General features: G+C 39.4%; 2 protein-coding genes across 7 annotated transcripts in view; one reads left to right on the top strand and one right to left on the bottom strand.

Moving 5' to 3' along the window:
* Positions 1–20,139, top strand: part of nid2a (nidogen 2a (osteonidogen)) — a 165,924-nt gene extending 145,785 nt beyond the window's left edge. For all 5 annotated transcript variants that reach the window (XM_068039105.1, XM_068039106.1, XM_068039107.1 and 2 more), the window contains 8 exons: positions 5,545–5,766; positions 7,957–8,126; positions 10,279–10,408; positions 11,408–11,579; positions 12,077–12,234; positions 12,498–12,621; positions 15,274–15,386; positions 17,005–20,139. In XM_068039105.1, coding sequence (XP_067895206.1) covers positions 5,545–5,766; positions 7,957–8,126; positions 10,279–10,408; positions 11,408–11,579; positions 12,077–12,234; positions 12,498–12,621; positions 15,274–15,386; positions 17,005–17,015 — 1,100 coding nt within the window. In that variant the 3' untranslated portion in view covers positions 17,016–20,139. The remainder of the gene's footprint in view (positions 1–5,544; positions 5,767–7,956; positions 8,127–10,278; positions 10,409–11,407; positions 11,580–12,076; positions 12,235–12,497; positions 12,622–15,273; positions 15,387–17,004) is intronic.
* rtraf (RNA transcription, translation and transport factor) overlaps positions 19,401–23,688 on the bottom strand; it is a 33,591-nt gene continuing 29,303 nt past the window's right edge. For both annotated transcript variants that reach the window (XM_068039111.1, XM_068039110.1), the window contains exon 8: positions 19,401–20,696. In XM_068039111.1, the coding sequence (XP_067895212.1) occupies positions 20,542–20,696 (155 nt within the window). In that variant the 3' untranslated portion in view covers positions 19,401–20,541. The remainder of the gene's footprint in view (positions 20,697–23,688) is intronic.

Below are 23,688 nucleotides of genomic sequence, written 5' to 3'. Positions count from 1 at the left end.
ACACATTCAGTGATACAAACATGAATAAAAACAGAAAGTGCTGGAAATATTTAGCAGATCTGGAAGCATCTGTGGAGGGAGAAACAGAGTTAAAATTTCAGATCGATGGCCTTTCATCAGAACTGGGAAAAGTTACAAATGTATTACGTTTTAAGTAAGAGAATAGGGGAGGGTGGAGAAAGAACAAAAAGGAAGGTCTTTGATAGGACGGATGGGAGACATTAAATGAGGAAAGAGTTGGTGGGGCAACGTCAAAGGGAGTGGTAATGCGATAAGAGAAGAAACAAACCATGTGTCTAGAGGAGGTGTCGATGGCAGAATAATGGACAGCTGCTGTCCAGAAACAAAAACAAGATGGGAAAAAAAAGAGAAAACAAGATTAAGGCCAAAACATGCAAAGAAAAGGAATCAAATGGGGGCACAGATTACGGACTGAAATTGTTGAACTCACGTTGAATCCTGAAAGCTTTAAAGTGCCTAATCGAAAGATGAGGTGCTGTTCCTTGACCTTGTGTTGAGCTTCATTGGAACACTGCTGTAGGCCGAGGACAGAGATGTCAGCGTGAGAGCAAGGTGGAGAATTGAAATGACAGGCCACCAGAAGCTTGGGGTCATGCTTGTGGACTGACTGGTGGTGTTCCGCAAAGCGGTGACCCAATCTGCGTTTGGTCTCCCCAGTATAGAGCAGACTGCATTGTGAGCAGCAAATACAGTATGCTAAATTGAAAGAAGTACACATAAATCACTGTTTCACCTGGAAGGAGTGTTTAGGGCCTTGGACAGTGAGGAGAGATGAGGTAAAAGGGCCAGTATTGCATCTCCTGCACTTGCATGGAAAGGTGCCGTGGGAAGGGGACAATGTGTTGGGGTGATAGAAGAATGGACCAGGGTGTCGTGGAGGGACTGGTCCCTTCGGAATACTGAAAGGGGAGGGGAGGGGAAGATGTGTTTGGTGGTGGCATCATGCTGGAGGTGGCAGAAATGGCAGGGGATGATCCATTGAAAACAGAGGCTGGTGGGGTGGAAGGCGAGGACAAGGGGAGCCCCATCATGGTTCTGGGAGGGAGGGGAAGGGGTGAGAGCAGAAGTGCTGGAAATGTGTCGGACATGGTTGAGGGCCCGGTCAACCACAGTGGGGGATGGAATCCTCAGTTGAGGAAAAATGAAAACATATCGGAAGCAATGGCGTGGAACTTGCATCAACTGAACAGGTGCGACAGAGATGGAGAAACTGGGAGAATGGAATGGAATCCTTACAGGAAGCAGGGTGTGAGAAATTGTAGTCGAGGTAGCTCTAGGAGTCAGTGGGCTGATAGTGAATATATGTTGATAGCCTTTCTCCAGAAGTGGAAACAGAGAAGCTGAGATAGGGAAGGGAAGAGTCAGAGATTCTTTTGTTTCAGTGATACAAGCACTTTATTTATTTCCTTATATCAATGCTTTGGCAGAATAAACTATATTCGCTGTGTGAACAGTTACTTAAGCAGGTACTTACAGTGAATGCCTCTGAATTAGGCTAAAGTTCAATTTATCCAATGATTAGAAAACTCTCCTTTCAATACTGGCAACTGGGTTCAAATGCAGCTCAGATCGGTGAGATAACAGTCTCATCTTTCTGCCCACCATAAGGGTTATAATTGAAATGGGTTTGGGTTTGATCATTTTCCAGTGGGCATGCATCTATCATTCAGTGCTGATTGGTATTAAACTGGCAACATAACTCAAAGACCATAAGATTCCTTATCAAATAAAAACATTAGAGAAAGTGAAGGCGCATGGGGTCCAAGGTGTACTAGCTAGATGGATAAAGAACTGGCTGGGCAACAGGAGACAGAGAGTAGCAGTGGAAGGGAGTTTCTCAAAATGGAGACGTGTGACCAGTGGTGTTCCACAGGGATCCGTGCTGGGACCACTGTTGTTTGTGATATACATAAATGATTTGGAGGAAAGTATAGGTGGTCTGATTAGCAAGTTTGCAGACGACACTAAGATTGGTGGAGTAGCAGATAGTGAAGGGGACTGTCAGAGAATACAGCAGAATATAGATAGACTGGAGAGTTGGGCAGAGAAATGGCAGATGGAGTTCAATCAGGGCAAATGCGAGGTGATGCATTTTGGAAGATCCAATTCAAGAGTGAACTATACAGTAAATGGAAAAGTCCTGGGGAAAATTGATGTACAGAGAGATTTGGGTGTTCAGGTCCATTGTTCCCTGAAGGTGGCAACGCAGGTCAATAGAGTGGTCAAGAAGGCATACGGCATGCTTTCCTTCATCGGACGGGGTATTGAGTACAAGAAATGCTGGATTCACTCAGCGGGTCTGGCAGCATCTGTGGAAAGAGAAGCAGAGTTAACGTTTCGGGTCAGTGACCCTTCTTCGGAACTGACAAATATTAGAAAAGTCACAGATTATAAACAAGTGAGGTGCAGATTGGACCAGGCCACATAAAGAACTGGCTGGGCAACAGGAGACAGAGAGTAGCAGTGGAAGGGAGTTTCTCAAAATGGAGACGTGTGACCAGTGGTGTTCCACAGGGATCCGTGCTGGGACCACTGTTGTTTGTGATATACATAAATGATTTGGAGGAAAGTATAGGTGGTCTGATTAGTTTGCAGACGACACTAAGATTGGTGGAGTAGCAGATAGTGAAGGGGACTGTCAGAGAATACAGTGTATGTGGCCTGGTCCAATCTGCACCTTCTCCTTTGTTATCTCTTGCCCAACCCCCACCTCACTTGTTTATAATCTGTGACTTTTCTAATATTTGTCCGTTCCGAAGAAGGGTCACTGACCCGAAACGTTAACTCTGCTTCTCTTTCCACAGATGCTGCCAGACCTGCTGAGTGAATCCAGCATTTCTTGTTTTTGTTTCAGATTTCCAGCATCTGCAGTATTTTGCTTTTATTGAGTACAAGAGTTGGCAGGTCATGTTACAGTTGTATAGGACTTTGGTTCGGCCACATTTGGAATACTGCGTGCAGTTCTGGTCGCCACATTACCAAAAGGATGTGGATGCTTTGGAGAGGGTGCAGAGGAGGTTCACCAGGATGTTGCCTGGTATGGAGGGCGCTAGCTATGAAGAGAGGTTGAGTAGATTAGGATTATTTTCATTAGAAAGACGGAGGTTGAGGGGGGATCTGATTGAGGTGTACAAAATCATGAGAGGTATAGACAGGGTGGATAGCAAGAAGCTTTTTCCCAGAGTGGGGGATTCAATTACTAGGGGTCACGAGTTCAAAGTGAAAGGGGAAAAGCTTAGAGGAGATATGCGTGGAAAGTTCTTTACGCAGAGGGTGGTGGGTGCCTGGAACGCATTGCCAGTGGAGGTGGTAGACGCCGGCACGATAGCATCTTTTAAGATGTATCTAGACAGATACATGAATGGGCAGGAAGTAAAGAGATACAGACCCTTAGAAAATAGGCGACAGGTTTAGATAGAGGATTTGGATCGGCGTAGGCTTGGAGGGCCGAAGGGCCTGTTCCTGTGCTGTAATTTTCTTTGTTCTTTTGTTCTTTGTTTGGTTTTAAGGCAAAGGGAGGTGAAATGAATCTTCATCTGTCCCTTGCTACACCTAACCTGGAACTGCTTAATACTGACACTGGGTGCCCACATTAAAAATATACCATTCACAGGGTAGATTAACACAAGGGCTGTCAGGGCCCGCGACCATTTCCCCGGCCAAACTCACCATAGCGCAGAAGAACTGCTGGATGCTGCGTCAGTTTCATTTAAGCGTAATATATTATGTTATGATTTGCTTTATTTTTAATGCAGAGTGTAAACATTCTCATGACCTATTGTTCCCTGTTTTTCACTATGATTTGTGCCTTAATGGATGTGGGGGTTTTGGTGGGGGTACATTTAGAGGCTCAGGGGCTCCTGAATATTCTTGATGCCCAGAACCCCAGGAATTCTTAATTCGCCTCTGACTAGTCCCCCAAAATAACTGCTACAAATTCAGATCTGCACTGGGTATTCTCTTGAGTTCTGTATCACTGGGCACTTCCATAAGCAGGCCTGGTGACACTACAATGTTGAGAGTACAGTTACTGCCCAGTATCTAGGTACATAAGTGTGTGATTTGGAAGCTGTAATAATGAGACCCCCTTATTGTGTGTACTGGATACTGTGATCTCACACATGCTCCATTCTTCTTCATGTCGTAAGCTTCTTGCATGGCACCTTATCAAATGTATTCTCAAAATCCATATGTACATCCACTGCATTCTTATTTCTTCAAAAAAAGTTAAATTTTATAATTTATAATTCCATGATATTACAGATTATTACATGTGTTTTCTAAGTGATCAATAATTTAATCTCACATTATGAAGTCTAGAAGTTTATCCACAATCAAGGTAAGACTTACACAGACTAATTTCCTGACATTATTTTCCCTTTTCTTGAATAGGGTGTAACATTTGCCACTCTGCAAGCCTTGGCAAATTAAAGTTTTCATGGAATTTTTGAAAATTATAGTTCATCCCTTTGCTATCTCCTCTAAAATCTCCTCCTGTATTTTGGGATGCATATCATTTGGGCTTGATTGATTTTCTATTTTTAGACCAATTAACTTTATTTTAAATGTGGTTTCTCTTTGAATATTTATGTCTAGTGGTGACTCTTTCACATTCTCATCAGGTACTCCTACAGTGCCTCTTTCACCTTCCTCTGTAAAAGTGAGGAGAAATACTTAACTTCTTTCTCATTTCCTCATATTCAAGATGGCCTCCTTCATCACTAACTAGTCCCTTTAACTATCCCTTTATGTCCTTTGTGCTTATCAAAGTTCTTGCTGTTGCTTTCATAATTTTAGTTTTTGCTTTCCTTCCACACATTTTATGTTTCTCAGTTTGCTTATATATTATTTCCCCCACTGTAGTCTGTTTTTAAATTTACATTTTGCTCAAATCTGTTTATCCCTAGAATCCACCTATTGATGCGCTACTTTTACTCCTATTCTGAATTTCAATCATAGAAATGTAAAACATAGGAGGCCATTATTAATTTACTAAACATATATCTCATATTGAAATATCTCCCATTGATGGGAGGCGGTGGCATAGTGGTAATGTCACTGAGCTAATAATCCAAAGGCCCAGGCATTTAAATTCAACTAATTAATAAAAATCTGGAATTGAAAGCTAGTCTCAGTTTCATGGCACCATAACTGTCATCGATTGTCATAAAAACCCATTTGGTTCACGAATGACCTTTAGGGAAGGAAATCTGCTGTCTTTACCTGGTCTGGCCTACATGTGACTCCAGGCCCACAGCAATGCGGTTGACTCTTAACTGCCCTCTGAAATGGCATAAAATTAGGGATGGGCAACAAATGCAGGCCTTGCCAGCGAAGCCCACATCCCATAAGAAGAATTTTTAAAATCTTGCCATGTCATTTTTCCAACCAAATAATCTGGGCTAGATCTCTTTGTATCCCGTTCAGAGAACTGAGTCATTATAAGAAAGTATTAAACAACTGTTTCATTCAACAGGTGGAGGAGATTCTACATTTTGACTAAGTTATATCAATGCATTTCAGAACCCATTCAGCGTCCACAGACCGTGTGTGAACGTTGGAGACTGAGCCTTCTGGAACATTATGGTGGCAGACCAGCTGATGATCAATATATTCCCAAGTGTAATCAGTTTGGGGAGTTTAGCCCCTTGCAGTGCCATGGAAACAGTGGTTACTGTTGGTGTGTGGATAAAGAGGGTCGAGAAATTCAAGGAACTAGAACTGAACCTGGCAGTCCACCAGCATGTGAGAACTTCCATCTTTACTTTGGTTGTAAAGTGAAAATTAAAGATCTTTTAAAGATAGAGGAAAAGAATAATGAAAATAGTGTAGCTGGTAAAAATGTTCATGCTTTCTTTCCAAAATGAGAAGTTCAAATCATTAGGGCAATTTTAGAAAGAAACAGCTTGCATTTATGTAGCACCTTTCATGACCAAACTGTTTTAAAGCCAATGAAGTATTTTGTTGAATTGTAGTCACTATTGGTAATATAGTGAAACACAGGAGCCAAATTGCGTACAGCAAGATCCCACAAACAGCAATGAGCAGATAATCTGCTTTAGTGATGTCGGTTGAAGGATCCATATTGGCCAGGACACCAGTGAGAATTCCCCTACTCTACTATAAATAGTGGCAGAAGCTCTTTTGTATCCATCAGAAAGGTCAGACGGAGCCTCAGTTTAACATATCATCCAAGAGACAGCATTGTTGACAGTGTAGCATGCCCTCAATACTGCACCAGAGTGTTAGCCTATATACGAACATACGAATTAGGAGCAGGAGTAGGCTACTCGGCCCCTCGAGCCTGCTCCGCCATTCAATGAGTTCATGGCTGAACTGATTACTCCACATTCCCGCCGACCCCCGATAACCTTTCACCCCCTTGCTTATCAAGAATGTATCTACCTCGTCCTTAAAAATATTCAAGTACTCTGTTTCCACTGCCTTTTGAGGAAGAGAGTTCCAAAGACTCACGACCCTCTGAGAGAAAAGATTTCTCTTCTTCTCTGTCTTAAAAGGGCGACCCCTTAATTTTAAACAGTGACCCCTAGTTCTAGATTCTCTCACAAGTGGAAACATCCTTTCCACATCCATCCTGTCAAGACCCCTCAGGATCTTGTATGTTTCAATCAAGTTGCCTCTTACTCGTCTAAATTCCAGCGGATACAAGCCTAGCCTGTCCAATCTTTCCTCATAAGTCAGCCCGCCCATTCAAGGTATTAGTCTAGTATACCTTTTCTGAACTGCTTCCAATGCATTTACATCCTTAAAAATAAGGAGACCAATACTGTACACAATACTCTGGATGTAGTCTCACCAATGCCCTGTATAGCTGAAGCATAACCTCCCTACTTTTGTATTTAGTTCCCCTTGCAATAACCGATAACATTCTATTAGCTTTCCTAATTACATGCTGGATCTTCATACTAACCTTTTGCAATTCATGCAATAGGACACCCAGATCCCTCTGCATCTCAGAACTCTGCAATCTCTCACCATTTAAATAATATGCTTTTTTTATTCTTCCTGCCAAAATGGACAATTTCACATTTTTCCACATTATACTCCATTTGCCAGATTTTTGCTCACCCTTTGTAGCCTCCTTACATCCTCTTCACAACTTACTTTCCTACCTATCTTTGTATCATCAGCAAATTTAGCAACCATACCTTCGGTCCCTTCATCTAAGTTATTTATATAAATTGTAAAAAGTTGAGGCTTCAGCACAGATCCCTGTGGCACACCACTCGTTACATCTTGCCAACCAGAAAATTACCCATTTATGCCTACTTTCTGTTTCCTGGTAGCTAAGCAATCTTCTATCCATGCCAATATGTTACCTCTACACCATGAGCTTTTGTTTTTTGCAATAACCTTTGATGTGGCACCTTATCAAATGCCTTCTGGAAATCTAAGTACAATACATCCGCTGGTTCCCCTTTATCCACAGCACATATAACTCCCTCTAAGAACTCCAATAACTTGGTTAAACATGATTTCTCTTTCACAAAACCATGTTGACTCTGCCTGATTACCTTGAATTTTTCTAAGTGCCCTGCTATAACATCTTTAATAATAGCTTCTAACATTTTCCCTAAGACAGATGTTAAGCTAACTGGCCTGTAGTTTCCTGATTTCTGTTTCCCTCCTTTTTTGAATAAAGGCCAAGTATAGTGTGCTAAAGTCTCAGGAGTGGGGCTTGAATCCACAACCTTTTGACTCAGAGGCAAGACTGCAACAAAATTTATCCAAGGTTGAAATATGCAGTATTAAAGATAGAAACAGAGCAAAGCCACAGTTTGTATTGAGTATTCAGAATTGGTTTTACTAATTACTTTTTATTAAGACACTGCATTATAACCATAGTACTTTTATAAAGATTTAGAATTCATTGTCGAGATTTATGAATTTGTTTTTTCCCATTGAATTTGCCAGGTATACCAACTGTTCCACCTCCCTTTATACAGCCTACTACAGCGCCTGTTGTGACTCCACCACGCACGGGTACCTTCCTTTTATATGCTCAGGGACAGCACATTGGGTATCTGCCCCTGAATGGTACTCAGCTAAACAAAGAGGGAGCCAAGAGCCTGTTAGCTCTTCATGTAAAGTATATATTTTTATAAGTTTCTGCATTGGAATAGCCCAGATAATTTTCGCACTTGGGAAGGGGAAAGGTGGGGTCAGGCTATTTTCATTTTTTGGTACGTATAAATGGCTCATATGCAATGAGATAAATTGAAGTATAATTTGTGGCAAGTATAGCTGGTGCAAGTGAGAAAAATGAATGCAGAGATGTTAACTGATAAATTGAAAGAAAGATTGCATTTATATAGCTCCGTCCATGATCTCCGAGCGCTTTATTACCAAAGAATTACTTTTGACATGTAGTCACAGTTTCCTGTGTTACAATTTGTTGAAAGTATTTTTATCTTTTTTAATTGTATTGCAGGCATTGGCGCCAGCATTGAACAATGGACCCTGAAATTCCTGGGGACTGCTCTACCAACTGAATGAAATCCCAACCTATCATAGCTACAGGCCCAAGCCCTTGTTCAAAATCTTGGGGGCAGGGTAATTTGCATAGTCAAGGCAGACCACTAGTTCCTGCAGGGACAGCCCAAGGGCACCTACCCCACGTTGACCTGTTCTGCCCTCGTACGATAAAGCAGCGCCTTGCCGCACTGCCTCAGCACGCCCGATGCCCAAATGAGCCAAAGAAAAAAGTTTTCATATTTCAGTTCCCACTGGAGTCGTTCTGTCACTAGAGAAGATGTCCCACCTGGATTAATTACCTTATTGCAGTAAAGATTTGGGGCCTTCAAAGGGACTCGTACCTGATCTCAACTGGCATGAGCTCCATTGAGTCCTTAAATGGAGGAATTTCCCAGGGAAGCCCAGGAACTCTGCCCAACACACCCCCTTATCATGGGGTAGGGATGAGGGAGTGGGTAGGAGATTCATCCATACCACTACCCACCCACCCCCCCCCAATCTGAACAAGCATTTAAAGGTCCAGTGGCGCAGTGGTCAGCTTCACAGCTCCAGCGACCCGGGTTCAATTCTGGGTACTGCCTGTGTGGAGTTTGCAAGTTCTCCCTGTGTCCGTGTGGGTTTTCTCCGGGTACTCCGGTTTCCTCCCACAGCCAAAAAGACTTGCAGGTTGGTAGGTAAATTGGCCATTATAAATTGCCCCTAGTATAGGTAGGTGGTAGGGAAATATAGGGACAGGTGGGGATGTGGTAGGAATGTGGGATTAGTGTAGGATTAGTATAAATGGGTGGTTGATGGTCGGCACAGACTCAGTGGGCCAAAGGGCCTGTTTCAGTGCTGTATCTCTAAATAAAATGAAATAAATAAAATAAAATAAACAAGGCAGAATTCCAATGGAACCAGTATTGTCTCATATTCCAGATGGCCCTTACAGTGAAATCAGACTCGTGCCCTCTCCCAACCCAGGGGTTTAGGGGTCATGATTTTTTGACAACCTTGTTGAATAAATCAGTGCACACTTGACCTGGTTTCACTCAGGTCTCCTCTGTGATTAATCCAGAGATAAAAGCTACTGGGGAATGAAGGGAATGGCCATAGCCTTTTGCGTGAAGTGAAATGCTCTGTGCTCATTTCCAGCATGTGCTGGCAAGCCAGATGCAGAAAACTGAGCACCAAATGCATGTTATGTAACTGCTGCCAGTTCCTTTCTATGTGATCAGACACATTGACAACATCTGCAGAGTTAAAAAAAAAATACTTATTAAATCATTACCACATTGGAATATATAATTGGTAGTAATATCATATTCTGTGAATAAATTTATGTGTACCCATTACGGAAACCAGTCATTGAAATTAACTCAAGTTCTGCTGCTATTTACATGCTGGAGCATTTTATATGAGTAATTTTAAATGTCTCCTTTACTGTTACTTTTTATGTTTGCCTCTCTACAATGGTCTAATAGCGTTTATGCATTTGCTATTTTGCATTAATTAATGTTCAACAGAAGAAATTGGCTTCAAACTTGGTTAAAGTAGACATTAACGCCAAGCAATGCTGCTAGTTAAACAGAGCTATGTAAATTATGTAATCTCTTTCCAGTAAGTTGATATGTGGAAACTTGTGTTTGTATTTGAGTTTCTCCAGCTGTTATACAGATTTGTAAACTTGTCCAGATTGGGTTCACTGTTTTTTTGAATTTTCTGAACGGTGCTCTATTAAACAATTAACTGCTTTCTTCTGGCTTATTTTTCCCTTCCAAGGGTTCAATTGTTATTGGTATTGATTATGACTGCAGGGAAAAGATGGTTTACTGGACTGACGTTTCTGGCCGAACTATTAGTCGAGTTAGTTTGGAACCAGGTGCTGAGCCAGAAATTATCATTAATTCAGGTGAGTTGTCATTAATTCAGGTTCTGAAAGTTACTGTGATTTTACGATACATAAAAATCTGGAATAAGAAAATTATATAGTGCAAACGTTTTAAAACAAACTTTTGTATAATTATGATTTATTTTTAATAGACACAAAGAATTTAAGCAGGCATCACTGCATTCCTCTTGAGGGGCAGGACATGAGCAGGGTCATGGTGGAGTGGGGGGATGGAAGTGGAATGCTTGGAATGCTAAATGCTCTCAACTTTGTGCCTCCCTTGTCCCATTGTTATTTATGCTTGTGTTTCTTAGAATCCATGTTAAAATGGCCATTGTTTACATTAATAGCACATTATAATAAATCCCCCTTCAACAAATGTTAAAACCCCTGCTTTGATCTCTCATCTATGCTGAATTAGTTGATCGGGCTGCAGCATCGATGGGCTATTACAATTGACTTCAATACCCTCAGGCAAGAGAGGGAAAGAGCGAACATACATAAGTAATTAAACAAACAGCTAGTGATCCCACTCCTCAACACTTCCCAGCAATTCCTGCTGTAAGCACATTTGTCTGATGAATACAGGATGAGGATAGAATCAGCTCTCAGTTGAACAGTCTGCTGACACTTGGCCCTAGGCTCAGATACTAAGAATGACCAATTGGATGAGGTAGTAGATGGCTGCCGGAGCCTGTGGAACTTTACTTAACTTGATTCACTACCTTTAGGAGGAGAGAGAAAATAGCTGTATGCTTTCTTTCTTTTATATCTCCCATTTTTCCTTAGCTTCACATATATTTCTCTAATAAAACAGGCTCCAGAATACCCAATCCAGTGTGCTGACACCTTTACATCTGTGACACACTGCATTGGATAACTTTTTAAGTTCTGAGGTCGTACCACTGAAAATAGTTGACACAATTGCAGTTCTACAGGCAAATTACTCTATCTACTAAATTGTCAAGATGGATACTGAATAATATTTTCCTCCTCTTTGTACTTCTGCTTCTACTTTAGGACTGATTAGTCCTGAAGGACTAACTATAGACTACCTCCACAGAAACATGTTTTGGACTGACAGTGGATTGGATAAAATAGAAACTGCCAAAGTGGATGGATCTCAACGGCAAGTTCTTGTTGATACTGATCTGGTAAATCCCAGAGCAGTCGTAGTGGATTCTCTTAAAGGGTAGGTTTCATATCAGTATCAAATTTTTACAGCTCGCGAGCAGAAGAAAATAATTTTAAAATATCTGAAGTGTTTTCTTTCCAATTAGACATACATACAGAGCCTATGTAGACAGCATGATTATAGCTTTTACAAGACATCAAGCAAAGAGCAGGGTTTTTTCCAAAATGTTAACATATGACAGCAATCTAAATTACATGATGTGGCATCATGTTGCTACCACACTATATTATAGATCTAAGATACTTCCACTGCTTTTAGTGTGGAGAAAATTTACATTGCAGCAAATTGAAATGGGTAGAATACCTTAGTGATTACTAGCAAAGTTCGAATAGAATTAAACAAAGCCTGGAGCCAGCAAATGTTTCCTTTTAAGATAGCCTCAAAAAAGATAATGGTCTGTTTTGAAAATGCCAAATGACAGGCTCCCACTGCCTTTAGATTAGATACTCAGACTTGTTTGCATTAATTCTTATGCTCTTCTGCTTTCCTTTCAGCAACCTTTACTGGACAGACTGGAATCGTGAAGCTCCTAAAATTGAGACTTCTCGTGTAGATGGAACTAACAGAAGGGTGTTGGTTAAAAATGACATTGGATTGCCCAATGGGTTGACTTTTGACCCATTTTCCTCACAACTCTGTTGGGCTGATGCCGGTATGTCTCACAGGCTAAGCAGGTTTTACTTTTTAAAAGGCAACCTGTTATAAGGATCAAATTAGTTGTCATTAAAGCTGATTTTAAAACATAACTAAAAGCAAAATACTGTGGATGCTGGTTCCAGTATTTCTTGTTTTTATTTTAAAACATAACTGTAGGGCATGAAAAATAAAACAAAATTGAGGAATTCCACTTTTGAAATTTGCTGAATACTAACTACTTATATTTCACTTGCTTTCATTGATGATTGGGATGAAAAGGAACCAAAGACCTGGAATGCATATTTTCAGATGGTACAGGAAGGCATGTGGTGCAGAGAGGTCTGAATTATCCTTTTAGTATTGTTGCCTACTCAAATCACTTCTACTACACAGACTGGAGAAGGTAGGAACAAAACCTAATCGGCCTGTTAGTTTAAGTGCAAGTATATCTTAAATACCTCTTATACTGGATTGATAGACATTTGTCAGAACCGATCCCGGTAATCAGTAGTCAACTATTAATTTCTCAGCAGACCTGTAGTAATAACAGTTGCTAAGTGTGAGAACAAAACATCTTTACACAAGATGGGGTTACAATTGAAACTATTTGCCACAAACCATTGTTGAAGCAATGTCTATAAGTTACTTTGAAAAGGGTTTGACTAATTGCTTGCAATTAATATAAAATGATGAATGGTAAGCTGGAGTGGGTATAATTAATTGCCCGATTATTGACAGCTAAGCTTTGAGCTGCCGAAACCACACGTTCAGACATTCCTGCCCTTCCACCTCTTCTTTAAATCTCTCTTTGAAACCCAGCTCTTTGGAAAAGTTTTTGGTCACTCATTATATCTTCTTGGCACCACATCCATTTTTTGATTATACCCTTAAGATGTTTTTCTATATTAAAGGTGCAGGTTGTAGTTGGAGAGAAATAGCAACAAGGATAGGCACAATTTTAAAAAAAATCACTCAGGATGTGAACATCACTACCAAAGCCAGTATTTATTGTTCATCCCTTATTTCCCCAAGGCGGCGGTGGGCTGCCTTCTTGAACCGCTGCAGGCCACGTGGCGAAGGTGCTTCCAAAACGTTGGGTAGGAAGGTCCAGAACTTTGGCACAGTGATGCATCCTAGTCAGGATGGTGTGTTTGGAAGAGGTGATGTACCCATGCAGGGGTGTCATACATTTTCCCATGATACAATCCAGGCTGCCGTGTTCTGTGCTTAATGTCATGGTCCCAAAATGGGCCACACGTCTCCTGGGCGTTGCTTCTCATAGTCCAGGGCAACTGCCCATGAGAGCATCGCAGCGGCATTCCCTGAACCAACATGGAATACATACAAACATACGAATTAGAAGCAGGAGTAGCCCACTTGGCCCCTCGTGCCTGCTCCACCATTCAACAAGAGCATGGCTGATCTGATAGCAACCTCAACTCCACATTCTCACCTACCTCCAATAACCTTTCACCCCCTTGCTTATCAAGAATCTATCTACCTCTGCCTTAAAATATTCAAAGACTCTGCTTCTGCTTTTTGAGGAAGAGTTCCAAAGACTTATGACACAGAGAAAAAATTTCTCATCTGTCTTAAATGGGCGACCTCTTATTTTTAAACAGGGGCCCCTAGTTCTAGATTCTCCCACAAGGGGAAACATCCTTTCCACATCCACCCTGTCAAGACCCCTCAGGATCTTATATATTTCAATCAAGTCACCTCTTAATCTTCTAAACTCCACTGGATACAAGCCTAGCCTGTCCAACCTTCCCTCAGACAACCCGCCCATTCCAGGTATTAGTCTAGTAAACCTTCTCTGAACTGCCTCCAATGCATTTACATCCTTCCTTAAATAAGGAAACCAATACTGTACACAATACTCCAGATGTGGTCCCACTAATGCCCTGTATAACTGTATGCCCTGCCTACTTTTGTATCCAATTCCCCTCACAATAAGTGATAACATTCTATGAGCTGTCCTAATTACATGCTGTACCTGTATGCCAACCTTTTGCAATTCATGCACTAGGACACCCAGATCCCTCTGCATCTCAGAGCTCTGCAATCTCTCACCATTTAGATAATGTTTGTTTATTCTTCCTGCCAAATTGGACTATTTCACATTTTCCCGCATTATATGCCATTTGCCAGATCTTTGCCCACTCACATAACCTATCTATATCCCTTTGTTGCCTCATGTCCTCTTCCCCTACTTTCTTACCTATCTTTGTGTCATTAGCAAGTTTAACAACCATACCTTCGATCACTTCATCCGTCATTTATATAAATTGTTAAAAGTTGAGGTCCCAGCACTAATCCCTATGACACACCACTCGATCAGTCTAGCCAATCTTCTATCTATGCTAATAGGTTACCCCCTACAGGGGGACACGCATATAGGGGTCACAGACTGTGATATGGGGGCTCGGGGATAACAAAGTCTAGGAAAATACAAGTCATGGATGTGGGCTTGAACAAGATGTGGAGAGGAATGGAATGGGGAGAGCCAGAAGCCGCAGTAGCAATGCGGGAGCGGAGGCAGTGCTGAGAGGAGCATCCCATAAAAGGATGAATGAAACTCAGTACCTTACTGTGGGTAAGTGGTGAAAGATTGTTCCCACTATTGGGCAAATGGAAACAAGAGGATGTGGGCTGAACATTCTCACTGTGCTCAGGGAGTATTACAAGCTCCAATACATAGAGGCAATCCAGAGGAGCAAATTTCTGCAGGTAGCAGCCCATGCACAACAGGTGTAAAAAAATCTTTCTCTACAATTTCTTTAGTGGCCTCCAGAGTTTTAAAGGACAAGAATAAAACCAACATAGACCAGGAAATGTTATTTATTATGTATATGAGTAACTACAATGCAGCAGTCTAATTGAGGGGTTCAAAAGAGCAAAGGTTAATGCATTTATAACTAACTTATTTAACACCCTTGATTAGACTAGTGTCTGGACATCACTCACTGGTATTCACTATTCTATTTCTCCTTCCCAGTTGGATTTTGCAGTTCTGATTTTGTGTTCACATTACCTCAATTTCTTGCTTTTTCAGAGATGGAATTATAGCTGTAACCAAAGATACCAACCAGATTACTGATGAGTACCTACCCAATCAGCGATCACATCTGTATGGAATAACTGTGGCTTACCCTCGTTGTCCACATGGTAAGAGAATAACAAATTGGAAATTTGTTGCCAGGAAATACAATTCTTTACAGTTTAGAATTACTATGTTTTGTAATATTACTCCCTGTTAATGCATTGTGTTCTAAAAGCAATTTCTATGATTCCAAAAGTTTAAATGTAAAGTTGCAGCCACATTCTATTTGTAATACTTCCTGTTTAAAATTTTCCTGGGGCAGATCATCTATCAACATATTAGTCTTACTGCAGCCTCCTATACTTAAGATCCCAGAATTTTAAAAACAAAAATAATTAAAACAAGGTTAAAAAATGTATTATATAAACACAAGAAATGCTGGAACCACTCAGCAGGTCTGGCAGCATCTGTGGAAAGAGAAGCAGAGTTAACGTTTCGGGTCAGTGACCCTTCTTCGGGTCACTGACCCGAAACGTTAACTCTACTTCTCTTTCCACAGATGTTGCCAGACCTGCTGAGTGGTTCCAGCATTTCTTGTTTTTATTTCAGATTTCCAGCATCTGCAGTATTTTGCTTTTATTAAAAAATGTATTACAGGCCCACTCTTATTTTTGTTGCTGGAAGCTTGTGCAGAGAGTATTCAAAGCAGAGTTTGCAAAGCTCGGCCTTGAGCACATAATATAGGCTGACACTTCAGTGCAGTATAGAGGGAATACTTATTGTCGGATAAGGAGTTAAAGCAAGACCGTTTGCTCCAATGGACCTAAAAGATTTCATGGAATTGTTCCAAGAAGGAGCGAATCAATTCTGGTGTCCCAGTCAATATTCCTCCAACTGTGCAAATGCAAGCTGAAAAAGTTCTGAATTTTTGTAACATAGTTTGTATGAGGCAATAATAATACTTGTATAAACTTGTTTTTTTGATGTGATCCAAGTCACATTGCATCATCAGAGATCTCAGTTGCATCACATAGGCAAACAGTCACGGTAATGACAATATTACTTTAACTTAAAACATCAGTGAAAGAAAAGTCCTACTTTTGCATCCATCTGAGCAATTAAAGAGTACAGGATTTTAGACAAGTCCTTCCTACGGTTTTGGCTTAAGCACTATACCAATAGATTGTTAAAATGATTATATGCTTGTTTAAAGAAATTTGATGCAACTGTTTCTAAAATCTGGTTTGATATTACAGCAGTGCCTTTTCATTAATTGCTACATACCTATGTCATTCAGGATCGAGAGTAATAAATTTCATTAGCTCATTCTTATCTTTAGTGGTATGTAGTAATTGTTTCATGGCGTATCAACTCAGCATCTCAAATGTTCCCAAGTTCTCTCCATTCATCCACGTTCTCAAGCAATGCTACTCTTCAGTGATTTCAAAGTAGAGTTCTCAAATCTATCTTGGAGCTCTCAAGTTGGTAGAATTCTCAAGTTAAAAAAATTATGAGGAATGATAAATTTATCAATTCAAATAACTCAGTTCTTGCTCGATTATAGCAGGATATGTGTTTGACAATTAATAATGTATTAGTCTCAGTTTTAAAAAAGCTAAATGGTATCAAACTAATACAATTGCTAAAATTCAGTGCAATAGCTTTGTCCATTTAACATAGTGTGCATGCATTCCTAATAGAAGTCCATCATTTACCGTACACTTTTTCTTTCTTTTCTGGCAGGAAGAAAATAATGACTCTGCTGGTAATGACAACTATATTTCATCTTACTACATCTGGAGGGAAAAAAGTCTCTATTTGAGCAGAATGTGCAGACAGATTGGTGTGTACTTCTTCCCGATGGTTAGTAGGGAACTAAACTGAAAATGTGTTACGTAGCAACTACATTTTTTTGTAAGAGCTTTCATACCTCATGACTTAAAAAGAACACTACTATGCTGCCTTTTGATTGTCTACAATGTACAATGACTTACTGGTACAAACACCAGAATACCTGGCCTCTAATTTTGAAATTTAAGATCACAAGAGCTTAAACAGTAGTTCTGTGCTGGATACATAACAGAACTATGTGATGCAGTGGAGCATAAGCAAAACCACAAACTATGTAATAAAGTACTTCACAGGTGGTTTAAGGGAAGGCAGTATTTTTTTCTAAAGATTGTCAAAACATTACAATTTCCTTTCCCATCATCCAGAATTTACAGCAGAATTATTTCTGTACTTTTCTTCAGTCAGCTTCAAATAACTGCAAGCAAACCATGATTTTCAGAAGTTCTACATCTTGAATCTGCACATAAAATTTAGCAAGATTTAGTTATTCAGCCAGATGTTATGATAATTGTTACCCTTGTCAAGGTACGTACAATAGACATATCAGATGTATGAATGTCCCATAGTTTGACAAAGTGTATAATTAGTTCCTGTTTAGAGGGTGGTTTCTCTAACTAAAACTACAAATTGAGCCAAAGCTTAGTACATCAGAGGATTTAATCTGGAACAAACTATAGTAATACTGATTTTATTTAATTATGAAATGCCTATTTATCATATCTGTAAAGCAGAAATTGTTTAGTGTCAATTATAACTAGCCTGACATATTCTGGAGGGATAATACAAATGCTACAGACTAAAGCCAAAATGCAGGTGGTCATGTTAGGCCACTGCAGGCAATGAATAATGCTTATAGTAAATCATATTGTACTTGGGATATTTATTTTCCAAAGCAGTAAAAGCTGACAAACTAATTTTAAAAGCTATGATTCAAATTTAAGAAATCACATTTTCTCATGAATATTATAAAAAATCTAAGAATTAGGCATTTTTTCCCCTTAAAGTTGGCTTCAGTCTTCAAAGGGTTGAAAAGAACTGGACTGAATCTACAGAATGTTCCTGATCTTTATGGCTGACTCTGACATGGAGATGCTTTTACACATCGAATCACTATGGAACCATTATATATTACCTAAAAACAGGATGTAGTTTTTATTTGGCCTAACTTTCTTGGCAGTTAGCTGGTTCAGTGCTGGCAATACCAAATATTTTCAGTGGTTTTGTAACATATAGATCTATCCAGTATTGGTCAGATGCAGTATTCCTGTCACTAGTAAATAACGACTTACATAAAAGGTACCGAGCAACTCTGGCGATGAGTTAAGTAATGTGTTATTGTAACTGACTTAAGAACTGAGACCCTTCTCTGCAATTCTTAATCCTTAAGAACACAGTTCACATACTGGATTTCAGACAAGCAGCATTTTCAACCTGTACTTCTCAATGACCTGGACAAAAAAAGTCGAAATAGAGGCAGGAGAAAAAAAAAGTCTGCGTAATCAACTTATTTTCCCTCATTAAAAAGGTACAGAAGGTTCATAACTGTGTTAGGAAATGATCAGAATATTTTGCAACAGGCATCCAACCGTTATCTTACAGACTGGCAGAAGTAGGGCTAGAAAAGAGAATATACCAATTTAATATTTAGCATTACTGGAAGTTTTAAAATATGAACTAATCATTCACAAATCCTATTAATATCCCAGTAGAAAAAAGTTTGAAAGAGAAAGGTTGGAGGTTAACTATTAGTATTTTAAAAAAAAAATCAGAGTTCAGTTTAATCCAGGTATTCTTCAGACTTTATAATGTGGAATTGATTCTCATTAAATGGAAATTCAGAATTTTTTAGATCTCACATTTTACCATAAATGTTATCACTGAGTAACCACATATTAAATGCCCTTGTTTATGTGGTCAGTAGCGAGAACAGCACCCACCATTTATTACACTTAAAGTGCCCACACCTTTAGTAGGCTTTTGTGTCGCAATTTACGGTTCTAGACAATATAGCAGCACAGCACGCTCTCCAGGAAATCTAAGACATATGTGAGCAGGACAAGCAATAGCCTGTGTCTTCAACCAGACTGAGGACTCCTTACTGAGACACGCAAAGTCTAAACCAGGAACTACAGGTTAGAATATTAAATTCACACCCCAACTTGTTTTGTTGTATCTGTAGGGTAAGTACTGCAACTTCATGCCTTTCATGTGTTTCAATGTAGTTTCTTGGCAAGATGCTGGTGTAGAGAAGCTTGTGGTGGAACACAGCAAACTGGACAGCAACTTCCTGATTTTCACGTTTTATTGTGCATTTACAGACGTCAGAAGTTGCTCTCCCATTTACTCCATAATATCGGTGAGCACCGATAGCCTCAGTGTTATATTGAGCCAAGATTTTGCAGTAATAAATGTTATGAAGGAATATATATGTTACCTTAGTCTCAGTAGCTCTTAAGTATACTTTAAAATTGTTAAAATAGCTTGGCAGTAGACATTGTGTGCAAAGTCTGAGAGTGATGTGCACTATTAACTCATGTTTGTTCCCAGTCTAACTCCAACTAATATTTTTGAAGTGTTACAAAATTGCTAAGGTCGGCAAAAATTAAGAAGGCATGCAAATACTTTCTACAACGCCAGGATAATGTTCCACTTTAGTATAACTCTCCTCCTCTTTAAGCATTCGAATAAATACTGGCAACAGACTGATTTACTGAAAAATAATTTGAATCCTTCTTCATTCAGACAGTGTAAATATTGCTATTCTATCATGCCTTCCAAACACTTCTTAAAAATAATCTGTTTTTTGTTTCTAAACTGCTTCTCCAGGTGGGGACAGACCCATCTTCATAACAGAATCCTCAATTGGCTCAATGTGGGATTCTCTACTGGTTATCATTAAATAGTATGAATTATACAGCTTTTCCAGTTAAACTAGTCACTGAAAAATTTTAAGCAATATGTTGACCAGCACAAGTTCTCATGATTTTATGTATCGATAAACATTTAATAAATGAACCTGCTCTCAAACATTTGTTTTGTATTTCTATTTCACTTTAAGTATACAATGTAGTATTGCTCCATGCAAGTGTTTTTCTTGCAAGGAATAAACTATAATTTTAACACAACCTGAACAGTTTAATTTTATACTTTTGTTATCTATTTCCTATTGTAAAGCATATACATCACTTGGAATGCGTGTAACTACACAATACTCTTGTAACTTTGTTTCAATTTAACAATAAACTCAAAAAACAAATTTTGTAATTTCTGAAGTTATTTTAGCATTTATTCCATTTTAGTGTACAGTTTACCACTCCATGGGTTTACTTAATCACCTAGGCTCAAAAGTTATTTTCCTCTTCTCAAGTCTACAGTGTTAAATTAAAAATTACAAAGCAGCGCAAATTGTCAACTATTTCCAACTTTTGATCATCTTCCAACCTTTCCCAGCCTGTGATCAGTTTTGGGATCAGCTATTATTGACTGAACAGCTACAATAGCTTCATTAATCTTGGTCTGAAGGTCTCGTAGCTCCTCTATATGTAGCAAGCGGAGGACTCTTGCAGCCTCATTCAAGGTGGCATCTGTTAAAGGCAATACATACTTCAATAGTGGTTATTTCTAAGCTCATGAGGTACAATCTACACGTGGTTTAACGTGGCAAAATTCAAAGTAACAGCTAGCAATGGAATTAAGCAACTTAGAAAGCCAATTTGGCAACATAGTTGGAACAGATCTGACTGCTACGTACTATGTATTATCGCAGATCCTATTAAGAACTGACAAATTCAACAGTGCAAATTTCTCCTAGCACAAAACAAACCCGCCCCACTTAGATTCTTCACAGGACTAATAGAGGTGGTACAATGTAAATTGCTATCAGATTTAGCACTGAATTAAACATTGCAAAATTGTGATTTATAGCTACCGGAAGGCGGCATCGAGTGAAATAGCTTTGAAAAAAGCTTATTTCTACAACTATAAATTTATCTGAATTTCGCCAATAAGCCCTTGCTATATTTTTCCATGTATACTGGGGTAGGAAACAAGATCACTGAAGAAATCTATGTCATCACTCTGTCATTTAAGATTAAATGTAAAAAAAAAAGACAGAACAGGAAACTATATAAAAAAGGATTGTGAGGCTGTGAATTCACAAATATAGTTAAGTGGTTGAAAGAATGGAAAATAAAAAGAGTAGATTAGAATTGTGGGATTAGGATTACAGCTCACATGGAGGTTAAACATCAACGTGGACGCGATAAACTGAAAGGAAATGTAATTCTTGGCTTTTCAATCACTTGAAGGATTAGTATATGTGGAAACCAGAGACTACAAACAATACTGAAGAAATCCCATAATAACACAGGATCCCAATATGCCAACATGAAAAGACAAGTTAAATAGCTCTCTAAAATGTTGACATATATATATATACTTTATATTACACAATACTCATTCTGTGTGGAAGCATTGTTTGGAAAGTGAATAATCAATAATTTCAATGTCATACTGTTTTATAATATATTAATTCAGACATATAGTGTGAAATTATACAAAGTCATGCTGGAAGGTGAGGTCAATTAAAATCATTGGTTTAGATAAATGGAGTTTAAAAAACTCACCATGTACACTTTCCAAAACCAAAAAGCTTTATGCCATTCTCAAAAGGCAGGTGCATCAATGTCCCTCAACAATTGATTATTTGTTGCCTACTGTGTCATTGAATTTAATCATGAATAGCTAAACTTGGTAATGCAGAACAACTGAACTAATTCTTATTATAAACAAAGAGAGACTAGAATGTGTAATGTAAGTGAACAACAAATAATGACATAACTTAGTACTTGCAGTTCAACACAGAAATTCACATCTTGTGGCAGGTTTACTGAAGACATCAGCAGAAGCAAGGAACTTAGATGGCAAGAAAGATTACAGACAGATCTAGAGGCAATGGGGAATGGGTCCGTATCTGACAGATGTCTTTTAACAGAAAAGTTCAGTGTGATGAATTTGAGCAGGGGTCAAATGCATCATATTGAACATTACTGAGAGTTACATGTTCAAGGCTGCTGAGCAGGAGGACCTGGGGATTACAGTTCATGAGTCACTGTAGATCTAAGCCAATGCCACAAAGCCCTTACAAAAGCAAATGGGTTTTAGGATGTAGTTAGAACTATTCAAAATAATACTAGAAGTACTACCCTTTCCTCGTACAAGATTGTTATCTCGAATACGGTGTCCAGTTTTGATGCTTTAATATGGTCACGGACATCAAGGCCCTGGAAAGGTTTAAAGGAGGACTACTCAATTGATACCCAGCTTAAAGGCTATTGGTCCTCAGGGCAGGCTTATATAGCTGCGATTTTTTACTTTGGAAAAGCACAGACTTTGAGAGACATGACTGATGTCTTTAAAATAATAAAGGGATTAGTTCTATCCAGTTATTTGAGCTATATAGGCAGGGGAGGAAAAGGGGACATCAGTACAAACTGTGAAAGCACAAGAGTTAGGATAGATGCTAGGAAGTGCTTCTTTTTACTGAGATTTGTCAACTTCCAGTATGTACAGCGACTGCTGATTCACTGCAAGCATTCGACAGAGATCTGGACCAGTTTGGTGTGTGATCAAAATATCAAACTATAGAAAAGCAAAATACTGCAGATGCTGGAAATCTGAAATGAAACAGAAAATGCTGGAAATACTCAGTGGGTTTGGCAGCATCTGTGGAGAGAAACAGAGTTAACGTTTCAGGTCGATGATCCTTCAACAGAACTGTTTCTTTCTCCACAGATGCTGCCAGACCTGCTAAGTATTTCCAGCATTTTTTGTTTTCACATCAAATCATAGAAGGTAGATGGGTAAATGGAATAGTGATACGAATCACTGCAGTCTCCAGGACCTTGTTTGATTGATTGCAGGGATCAAACAGGAATTTCCTAGCGGTCCTTTCTTAAATTGGAGGTATTTGCCCTCCCTCTGGCTTTTTGCTTCCAATGAATCTTACACGACTGGCTGTACTTAATGAGATGGCGGGGGGGGAGGGGGGGAGCTTGTGCCATGTTAGCATGGGACAGGCTTCATGAAATTACTGGTCTTTTCCTCTCCTTTTTCATATCCAACAGAGAAGGTTGATGACGGGAATGCGGTCAATGTTGTCTATTTGGGTTTTAAGAAAGCATTTGACAAAGTATCACATAAAAGACTGGTAAACAAAATTAGAGCTCATGGAATCAGAAGGTCAGTGTCAGCTGGGATAAAAAATTGGCTTAAGGACAGAAAACAGCGAGTGATGGTAAATGGTAGTTTTTCCAGACCGGAGGATGGCAAACAGTGGTATTCCCCAAGGGCCAATACTAGGACCACTCACTTGAATATTGCAATAAAGAGTAAAATTTCAAAATTTGCCAATGATAACAAACTTGGAGGTGTGACAAAACAATGGGAATGATATCAACTGACTGCAACAGAACATAGATAGGCGAGCAGACTGGGTAAAGTGGCAGATGGAATTTAATACAGAATAGTGAGGTAATGCATTTTGGCAAAAGGGACGGGGAGACACAATATAGACGT

The sequence above is a fragment of the Heterodontus francisci genome, chromosome 9 (assembly GCF_036365525.1).
Source record: "Heterodontus francisci isolate sHetFra1 chromosome 9, sHetFra1.hap1, whole genome shotgun sequence".
Lineage (NCBI taxonomy): Eukaryota > Metazoa > Chordata > Chondrichthyes > Heterodontiformes > Heterodontidae > Heterodontus > Heterodontus francisci.
Note: the sequence above shows the minus strand (reverse complement) of the source record. Positions and strands in the feature narration are given on the sequence as shown.